This window comes from Rhizophagus irregularis, chromosome 1 (genome assembly GCF_026210795.1).
Source record: "Rhizophagus irregularis chromosome 1, complete sequence".
NCBI lineage: Eukaryota > Fungi > Glomeromycota > Glomeromycetes > Glomerales > Glomeraceae > Rhizophagus > Rhizophagus irregularis.
In genome coordinates this window covers 4,106,906-4,117,475 of record NC_089429.1, presented here as the reverse complement: position 1 = coordinate 4,117,475, position 10,570 = coordinate 4,106,906, and the positions used below count along the sequence as shown (strand labels likewise).

Genomic DNA, 10,570 nt, shown 5'->3' with positions numbered 1-10,570 from the left:
GTTAAAAAAGATGTTATAGTGTTGATTGAAAGGAATGAGAAATGGGCAAATAATGTAAATCAAATATGATCGCAAGATCATGGTGTCTGAAATAATGGATTAGTATGGATAGAATATTAGAACATGCAATAGAACATTTAAATTGTTTAAAAAACTTAGTTGTTTAAGTAGGATGATGGCTAGTGATGATTGAATTAACCAAATAGTTACAGTAAACGTTGATATCGGTCATATGATTTACTGATCTCTATATTATTTTTTTTTTTTTTTAAATAACGGTCATTGAATTTACACAGGTCGAAATGCTAAAAATCGGCAAAAAAAATGGCGCGAAAAGCAGTGGCTATTCTTGGCTATTCTTGGCTATTCTTGGCTGTTTTTGGCTATTTACGAATTAACCTATACTATTTGTAAATAGTTTATACAAATTTGCGAATAGTTTATGCGATTTGCGCCATTTTTTTTGCCTATTTTTGGTCATTTGACGTGTGTTATATATTTATTTATTTATTTTTTAACCCTATTTTTTTTAAACCTATTAAATTATTTTGTTCTGTACTTATTATTATTTTTTTTTATAAAACTACTTTGTAAGTTGAATTTAAGAAAAATTTTTTTTTTTTTGAATTGGGAACGTTATTAACATTCCCTTTTCTTTTTTTTCTTTAGATACACCTCTTGGACGTGAACTTCAACTTCTTGGATACTAGTACTTTGAAATTGTATGTTGAATGGGAAGGGAGAATTTTTTTTAATTGGGAACGTTACTGATGTTCCTTTTCATTTTTTTCTATTTTGGGAATTGTAAGTAGGGATGAGTTTAACGAAATTTTTATCTTGGGTTTGAATATTACTATTACTGATGTTCTTTTTATTTGTTTGTAGAACAGCCATGGCTTCTCAAAGTAATGTGAGAGGGGGATATTATAATTTTTTAATATAAGATCGTTTAATAATGTTCATTTCAATTTTTATTAATTTCAGCATTATCTTTATGGGTTGGATCGGGGTGTAATCTATGTTGCATATTCTTGTCAATTAATAATGGACAGTAAATAAAAAATATTTACATTTATAAGTTTATCCAATTTTAACAAAATTTGTTAGAAAAATATGAAATTTATTTCTGTGCATTATTTCATGTAATTTGATGATATTAACCTAATTATTATTAAGAAACAATCTGACTAATGCTCAAAAATTAGGACAAAGGAGTTTAGCAAGGTTATGTTCTTGCTTTTACTTTAAAACTCAGCAGACTCCCTCCTAGTTCTACGTTCTAGTGGATTGGTTACATTAACCCAACGGAATGTTACCATTTGTCTTACATTCGGAATATTTGAATTAACATTCTAAAGGTTAAAATGTTGTATATTAATTTAAATAATTTAAATAATAATTATCTAATGATAAAATTAATTAAATTATCACCTGATAAGAATCTGTGCTTAACTCTAATGCATCAACGGGAATGGCATTCTCAACTGAATTGCCAGAATTAATATTAGATGTTGGTTGAACAAGCGTTCCAGTTGCTGTATTATTAAGCTGTGAACTTGAAAATTCCAATTCATTATTAATTTCATTCTGTAAAATGAAATTACTGTTATAGTTTCTTGAATAAACTGGTTCTGAGAAACCTTCATGATTTATAAATCCACTACGTAAGTCCTCCTTAAAAGTATTGAACCCCTGTGGCGATATTTCGTAGTTTTCACAAAAGGTTAAAAGATTTCCACATGTAGAAGCGTGTGGTAACCTATTATGCCATAGTTTTACTTCATCTGTATTAAGCTTGACCCACGAAATCTGAAAATATAAAGTAAATAAGTAAATTATTATATTTTAAATAAATTTAACAAGATATTTCATTAAAAAAATATACTTTGATTTTTGGTAATGCTGGAATAATACTAGATCCAATTGCAAACTTCATAACATTATTAAGCTCTTCTTCATCCATTGATCTTAATAATTCTTTAAATTCTTCATATAATAGTCGATATTGTGGTTTATTATGTGATTGTGCTTGTAGTTCAATGTATTCAGAATCGAATTGATCAATTACGATATTATATGTAATTTTATAGTATAATTCACGAACTATATTATGATATTTGTAATTTTTTAATTCCTAAAAAGAGGAGTTTAATTAATTGTAATTAATTATAACTAAAAATATTAATTTAAATATTAGACTTACATTGATGATATTAAATTTGTTAAATCCTAGTTTGAAATCATCAAGAGCATTTTTCCTAATTGTAATGACTTCGTATTTAGCTACATAAGAAGCAGCTTCATTATTATTTAAAGTTTTGATATGATCAATCTAATATTAAATATTAAATAATAATTAAAAAAATTATTTTCATTAATAAATCGTCATATGTTCTAAAAAAAATTCTAAAATTAGGTTATAAATTAATTATACTTACATTAATATCACAGTTGTTCATCCAAGAATGTAATAAATCATTAAAATTAGACTTCTTTTTCTTTAATTGACGAACCAATTTATAGAAAATAGGATTGCATTCTTTCAAAATCTTTTCGTGTTCAATTTTTTCATCGATCAAATATTGGATATGGAATTTATTCAACCATTGGGGCCATTGTCCATAATGTAAAATGGTCTAAAATAAAAGTATACCAAGTGTATGGCATTCTGGTGAATTATCAATTAATCCATCTGTAAAGTACAGCTGACAATCCAGTACTTTATTCCAAAATATTGAAATTACTTGTTTGAATACTCCTCCGGTATCTGTAACACTGAAAATTTTATAATAAAATTTTTTTTAAAAATAATTAAGCTTAGAATCAAAAATATGAATTAATAATGATAATGTTAAATTACTTACTCTTCTAAAGCAAGATCAATTGATGGACGTTGCAATAGGTCTTTATCATCAGCATTTTTAGCCCATTCAATTAACGACTCTACAATAGTATTTTCATTAATAAAAATGATTGTTATATTATTATCAGTATAATATTGATCTTGTAATTTATATTTAAAATGTTTCATTAAATCTTGGAGAGAGCCATTGGGTGGTTCAATTATTTCTTCTTCAGTTAAAGAAATGGTTGAAAAATTATCTGATGAATTATCAGATGACTCAGATAATTCACATAGATTATCAATAACGGGTTTGATATAAACTTTAGATTTGCTCGTTGACGCTCTATTAAAATTAAATTAAATAAAAATCAATACTTCGTATATAAAACTTTAGAATTTAAATCATCAGTGAAACTTAGCTATCTTATAATAATTACCTTTTGATATAATAGGACCCCGGATATCTCCAAAACAGGTCATAAGTCACACTTTCGGCAGATTGGCCCATTTTTCAGGGCTCAAAAAATCGTTTTTTGTAAATATCTCGGCATCCAGTGGTCCAATTTTGATGAACTTTTTTTAAATTGTAGAGCTAAATGAGGGCTACAAAATAAAAAAAAGTTCATTAAAATTGAATTACTGGATGCTGAGATATTTACAAAAAACGATTTTTTGAGTTTCAGCAAAAAGGGGTGTTTTTGGCCAAAAGTCCATTATGACCTTTATATTAGATATCCGGGGTCCTGATATAATTAAGATCTTTAATACTTTCTGGTTCAAAAGGCATTTCTTCAAGATCACTAGTATTTTTTGCTTTAAAGCATTGCCAACCAGTTTCGATTAAACAAGGAAATGTTGCAACAACTTGATTGTTAACATAATTTTCACCATCATTGTTAAAAGTAATTTTTTGCAAAAGAAGATTTTGCGTCATTAACTGTTCCCACCTATAATTAATTATATGTTAAATTTTAATGAAGCAGAAAGAGCAAATTAAAAACAGCTGAAAAAAACTTACAACTCGTTTCCTCTTTTTGGGATGGATGAAATACTCCTTTTAGAAATTAAAGTAAATTCAAAAGAAATTGCCCTAATTTTATTTTTTTTAGTTTTTCCTTTGAAATTTAATTTGTATTTACTACTTTCTTTGTGTAGGTTAAAATTCAATCTATTAATTGAACTACTAGCTGTAGAAACAGCTGTTAATCTTCCTTTTACTTCTTCAGATCGTAAAAAAGCACGAATATCATCTGTTTCCTGATTAGATGTTTCGTCTCCTATTAATAAGTTTCTGGAAGATATATTTGGATATGGTGCAAACAAATTATTATTTCTTTCATTAGAATCCTCTCCTGTGGGTTTCTAAATAAAATTATAAATCTCATAAATATTTATTAATTTTGCTATAAATCACCGGCGGTGATCATCACCAGTATCATGTGTTATTATATATCGCGTAAAATTATAATTATTATAATTGTCATACAAACATGTGTTACATGTGCGCGTAATTGATTTCTCCCTATTTTACCCTTATCACGTGATTTGCGTTATTGTTTATTGTAGTATTGTTCGCAATTGATTTTTCCCACTCAGCCTCTTGGCAGGTCTATTATTGCTAGTTTCTTGTAAGTTTGATAGGACTTTTGAAGGGAAGAGTGTCGTGTTTGATAGACGTCTGAATTTTCTTTACCTTCCTAACCTACATCAATAAAAAAAGACTTAGGTAAAGGAGTATCAAACGCGTTTGATATTTGATAAACTTAGAAATTTCTACCTTATGTCGCTTATAGAGTCTAAATATCAAGTCCAGTCATCATCCCGAACTACAAACACAGTAGTTATAGATGATATGAACAAAAATATACCACCTGAATTTGAAAGTATTAATTTCTACCTTATGGAGTCCGAATATCAAATTCAGTCATCACCCCAAACTACAAACACGGTAGTTATAGATGATATGAACGAAAATATACCACCTGAATTTGAAAGTATTACAAATGGAGATTATATCAATGATATGAATGTTAACAAAGCAATACTAAAAGTTAACGATACCTTTAAAGACTGGAATGAAGTTGATGTAATTGTCAATCAGCATGCAAGACAAACTGGTTTCGTTGCTATTAAAATCCGTAAAGACTTTGATGATGTTGACAAAACGATTGTTCGGTGACGTGTCTATACTTATTGGAAATCAGGAACCAATAAACTGAAGAAGGTAGAGGATATTACTTTACATCATGATGCTACCACAACCAAAACAAAATGTCCATGGCAAGCATCATTCTATTTTGGAAAACGTGCAGCTACTATACATTTTAGCAAATTCAACAATGTCCATAATCATCAATGTGATCCAGTAACTATAGAATTTGCATCTAAGAATCAACATTTTCCGCAAGCAATGCTGGATAAAATTGAACATTATACCGTCAATGGACATTTAAGTGCTGGTCAACAGTACGATCTTCTCCTAAAAGAATTTCCTCAACATCATATAAAGAAAAAGAATCTATATAATGCAATTCAAAAGTTCTGAGGGGTTAGAATTCATGATGAATCTGATGCAAAAACGATGTTCTCATATCTTATGGAACAACATGACAAGGATCCTGATTTTATTGTTAAAACACAATTGGAAGGACCTTCAAATGAACTAACTGGACTGTTCTGGATAACAAGTCAGCAACGTAACGAGCTTTGGCCTAAATATCATGATGTTGTCATACACGACAATACAGCCAAGACAAATCGATACGAAATAGCCCTTAGCTTATTTGTTGGTATTGATAGCAACTTTAAAACAAGGATCCTCGCTCAAGCATTAACAAAATACGAAACTTTGGCTGATTATAAATGGATATTGCAATGCACATTAGAAGCCACAAGTAATCTCTCACCTGTTGTGCTATTTACAGATGGAGATCCGGCGATGTTAGGTGCTGTCCAGATGACTTATCCACAAACTCGACACTTGCTATGTATCTACCATATTACAGAAAATGTAAAGAAGAAAGCCAAGTCTAAATTGCGTGGGTAGATAATCAATAATTTTATTGAGGATTTTTACCACATGCGCAATAGCTATACGCAGTGTCAATTCGAATCAAGATACAAAGAAATGCTCACAAAATATGAGCCATGTCGAGCTTACCTTGAAAATAAACTTTACCCAAGTCTAGAGTCATGGGCGAGGTATTCCATTGGAAAGATATTTACAGCAGGGGTTGAGTCAACTCAACGGATTAAATCCATTAATGGTGTTCTTAAAAAGCATTTTGACTGAGGTACACTTTTAAAGGAGCTAGTAAAAGAAGTTGAACGAGAATTAGACAAAGAAGCACATTACAGCCATCTTAATAATTATTATGGGTCAAATCCGTCAATTGGTCTTCCATCAACATACGAAACCATCTTTAAAGACATTGATTCTATATTAAAAGAGTGTTTAACACCTATACTATTGTCACTTTAGAGAGCACAAATGAAACAGGCGTTATTATACCAAGGAACATTAATCACAATAGATCAGGTAAGTGGCTATAAAACAAATTTTTAAACTTTTAGTATGATGTTCAGTAGTATACTAATCCAATTGATATACTTATTAAAGATTAGCGAACCTGATATTCCGAAGGATATTGTTGAACATATATATGACATTCCGCAAATCAGGTTGCAAGAACTTCTATCAAATATAGATAATAATGAAATCCAGGAAATATGGGAAGTTCACTATATAACGATGACATCCTTAACAGCTAAGCCACACTACGTAGCAATTCTTGCAGATTCAACATCATTTTGTACATGCATGTACATTATTAACCAAGGGATGCCATGTCGACATCAGTATCAGGTTCTACTTCAATCTGATAAAGCGTTATTCCATATGGGTTTCATTCATACGCGTTGGTTTGAATCTACCACTGGTCAGAATAGTCCATTTCATCCAAATTTCAAATTGACGAATGTTAGACGAAAGTTGGTCTAATTTTGGCCGATCATTGCCAAAAAAATCGTCAAAATTATTATTGACGATTTGCACAGTTCGCCTGCCACTTGGCAATCAAAAATTGGCAAAAATTCATTAAAAAATTGGAAATAAACTATTCGTCAACCTTTTACTAAACATTCGTCCAAATTTCAAATTGCCGAATGTTGGACAAAATTAAGTCTAATTTTGTCTAATTGTTAATGATTTTTATGTATTTAGTCAATTGATTATATTTTATTATTTCGCTTTATTAAAATTACACATTAAAAATTATAATATTAAATAACTAATATCTACAGTATCTGCTATTTACACCTACCATCCGATCCACCATCCACCATCTATCATTCACCATTCATCATTCACCATTCCATTGTCAACCATCGTCAACCACCATCAACTATTGTCCACATACCCATCATCCACCATCCATCATCCACCATCCATCATTCATTATCATTCACCATCATCCACTCATCTAAAATTATCTACGACTTACTCTATCTGATGAAAGTCTGAAAGAGAAACCTACAAAAAAAAATAAAGAAACGGTTAGTAAACCGTTATTATTTCAATAAAAAAAGGTCAAAATTTTGAAGATTCAAAACCTACCCATTCAATAGAAGTCCGAAAGAAAATCTACAAAAAAAAATAAAGAAACGGTTAGTAAACCGATTCTTTAATAAAAAAAATTTTAGTTTCGAAATATTTTCGAAACTTATCCAACCAAAAATTCAAAGTGGAAACCTACAAAAAAAAAGAAGAAACGATTAATTAAAGTTTTTTGATAAAAAAAAAATAATTTCGAAATATGAAACTTACACGATTTGTTCAATATAAGTTCGAAGTGGAAACCTACAAAAAAAGGAAAGAAATGATTAGTTTTTTATTAAAAAAGTTTCGAAAAGAAGCAAAATTTCAAAATTCGCCTATCCAAAGCCCAAGGATATCACAACCGATACCTACAAAATAAAAAAAATAAATAAATAAAATTAAAAATTTATTTTTTAAAGTTTCGAAAAGAAAATAAAGCTTCGAAACTCACCTATCCAAATCCCAATAACTGAAAGTCGTAGCCTACAAAATAGAAAAAAAGAAACAAACAATTAAAAAAAATATTTTTTTTAAAAAAAAGTTACGAAGTTTTACTTCAAAACTCACCCGTATATCCAATGCCCAATAACCGAAAGCCAAAATCTACAAAATAGAAAAAAGAAACAATTAAAAAGATGTTTTTTTTTAAAAGTTTCGAAGTTTACTTCGAAACTTACCCATATATCCAAAGCTCAAGAACCGAAAGCCAAAACCTACAAAATAAAAAAATGAAACAATTAAAAAGATGTTTTTTTTTAAAAGTTTCGAAATTTACTTCGAAACTCACCCGTATATCCAATGCCTAATAACCGACAGCCGAAACCTACAAAATAGAAAAAACAAACAATTAAAAAAAATGTTTTTTTTTAAAAAGTTTCGAAGTTTACTTCGAAACTTACCCGTATATCCAAAGACCTATAACCAAAAGAACTTACAAAATATAAGAAAGAAAAAATTAAAAAAAAATTAATTATTTTTAAAGTTTCAATTCTTTTCGAAACTCACCATATAAATCCAACGCCCAAGAACTGAAAGAAACCTACAAAAAAAATTAAAAAAAATTAAAATAAAATAAAAAAAAATGTTTTTTTTAAAAGTTTCGAAGTTTACTTCGAAACTTACCCATATATCCAAAGACCTATAACCGAAAGAACCTACAAAATATAAGAAAGAAAAAATTAAAAAAAAATTAATTATTTTTAAAGTTTCGATTCTTTTCAAAACTCACCATATAAATCTAACGCCCAAGAACTGAAAGAAACCTACAAAAAAAATTAAAATACAGTCAACTCTCTTTATAGTCACACATTTGGGACAGTCCATATTTGGTGATTATAAAGAGATGTGACTATATAAAAAATTTCTTATATTAGTATATCATAATTCCGGCCAAAAATTAACATAATTTTAGCTAAAATTATACTCAAAACTTTATTGTATCGTAACTCCGCCAATATTGATCGTAGAGAGATGATCTTACCGCCATTCGATTCGTCTTGATGAGACGGTTCTAATGGTATAAAATACATCGAAATCCAATCACTAGATTAATTTCCGAAATTAAAAAAATATTAATGGTTTTTGTGTAATAACTCTACCAATATTGATCCTAGAGAGACAATCTTACTACCATTCGATTCGTCTTAATGCGACGAATCTAATGGTATAAAAAACATTGAAATCCAATCACTAGATCAATTTCCGAAATTAAAAAATATTAAATGGTTTTTAAGTAGTAACTCCGTCGATATTGATCACAGAGAGATGAGCTTACCACCATTCGATTCGTCTTGATGAGGCGATTCCAACGAGCTATTAATCGTCTTTTTACAATCACTAGGTACCGAGAAATTTAGCAAAATGTTAAATGGCGCAGTAAACGTAAATCAAGAAATATAATAATGCCGATGCTTAACATTTTGTTGAATAACTCATCAGCCAGTGATAGCAAAAGGATAAAACTAAAACTAAAACTAACTCTCTCCCGTTCTGCTCACTTGACAATATTTACGAAAAAATAAAAAATTTTTTCGGAGTTTTTTATTACTTTTTCTTTATAATTTCTTTATTTTAGATAACTACTACGACACTTTACAAATGGGTAAAGATAACAAAAAGAAAAATAACCAGTCTAACAAAGATACTACATCTAAACGTCCTGCCTCTAGCTCTCCAACTGGCAACGTTTCTGGTCAAGGTTCCTCTATGTCAGGCCCTTCGAACACTCCACCTTCGACCACCTCTACTAATAAACGTACCAGAGTCAGTGCTGACGACTCTGTCATGGATGTTGATAAACCTCTCGCGCCTCCTGGCCCTGTTGAGACAACTTCCACTGAGATACCTTCTCAACCCGATACCTCCTCTCTCGATGCTTCGCAACACGCCCCTGCTAACAACAACGATAAAGGCAAAAGCCCTGAAATTACTCCCGCAGTCTCTTTCCCTGAACGGGCTGCCTCTCCGGACGTGTCCCAAGCTGCAGTACAATCTCAACCTACACTTTTCTATGCCTCGGCCGCTCCTAATGACGTTGATGGCTTTTGGAATCACTTCGCTTCGAACCGCGACGCGTGCGATGCGGTTGATCGACAACTTTCCTTGTTCTCCTCTTATGGTAGTCATGCCACGTGTAGTGGATCCAACGATTTGAAGAGGATCATTGTCCACTTCTGAAAAAAGGAAGATCTTGACACCGCCACAGCCTCCCCTATGGATTCTTTGTTTGGCTTGCATTTCCATGCATATGACCCCCAGGCTATTAAGGCTGATGAACACGCGCGTACCCTGGTGGTTACCGATATCCCCCTTTTTCTAACTGACGCTCTTTTGCGTAGTACCTTTTCTCGTTACGGCAATATTACTCGTTGCCATACCCATTTATCTAAACTTTATCGTACTGCATACATTACCTTTGAATCTACTTGTGCTTTACAGAACCTCGACTCTACCTGGGGCGTCCTTTGTGGAGGACATTGTTTGCGTATCTGCCCCGCTACCTTCTCTCCTGACCAACGCGCTGAAAGACGCGCTTATGTTGCTTTACTTGCCGGTCTTCCGCGTGGTACTATATCGGTCGATCTTGCTGAAATTGCTGATGAAATTTCCGCTAAATCTATCAATGTTCC

The 10,570-nt window shown here is 30.9% G+C and overlaps 2 protein-coding genes across 2 annotated transcripts; both read right to left on the bottom strand.

Annotated features, from left to right (window-relative positions):
* Positions 1–1,244: 1,244 nt before the first annotated feature.
* Positions 1,245–4,284, bottom strand: OCT59_000830 (uncharacterized protein; the record flags this gene model as incomplete). Its single annotated transcript, XM_066139147.1, has 10 exons — positions 1,245–1,352; positions 1,432–1,809; positions 1,886–2,134; positions 2,204–2,332; positions 2,439–2,636; positions 2,721–2,775; positions 2,865–3,186; positions 3,614–3,792; positions 3,864–4,207; positions 4,276–4,284. 10 exons carry the CDS (start codon positions 4,282–4,284, stop codon positions 1,245–1,247), a joined length of 1,971 nt encoding a protein of 656 aa, XP_065988579.1.
* Positions 4,285–7,766: 3,482 nt separating this feature from the next.
* On the bottom strand, positions 7,767–8,928 carry OCT59_000829 (uncharacterized protein; the record flags this gene model as incomplete). The annotated part of the gene is made up of 9 exons (XM_066139146.1): positions 7,767–7,810; positions 7,894–7,925; positions 8,010–8,045; positions 8,120–8,155; positions 8,342–8,372; positions 8,448–8,481; positions 8,565–8,596; positions 8,671–8,704; positions 8,923–8,928. The coding sequence occupies 9 exons, from the start codon at positions 8,926–8,928 to the stop codon at positions 7,767–7,769; spliced, it is 285 nt and encodes a 94-aa protein (XP_065988578.1).
* Positions 8,929–10,570: the final 1,642 nt, after the last annotated feature.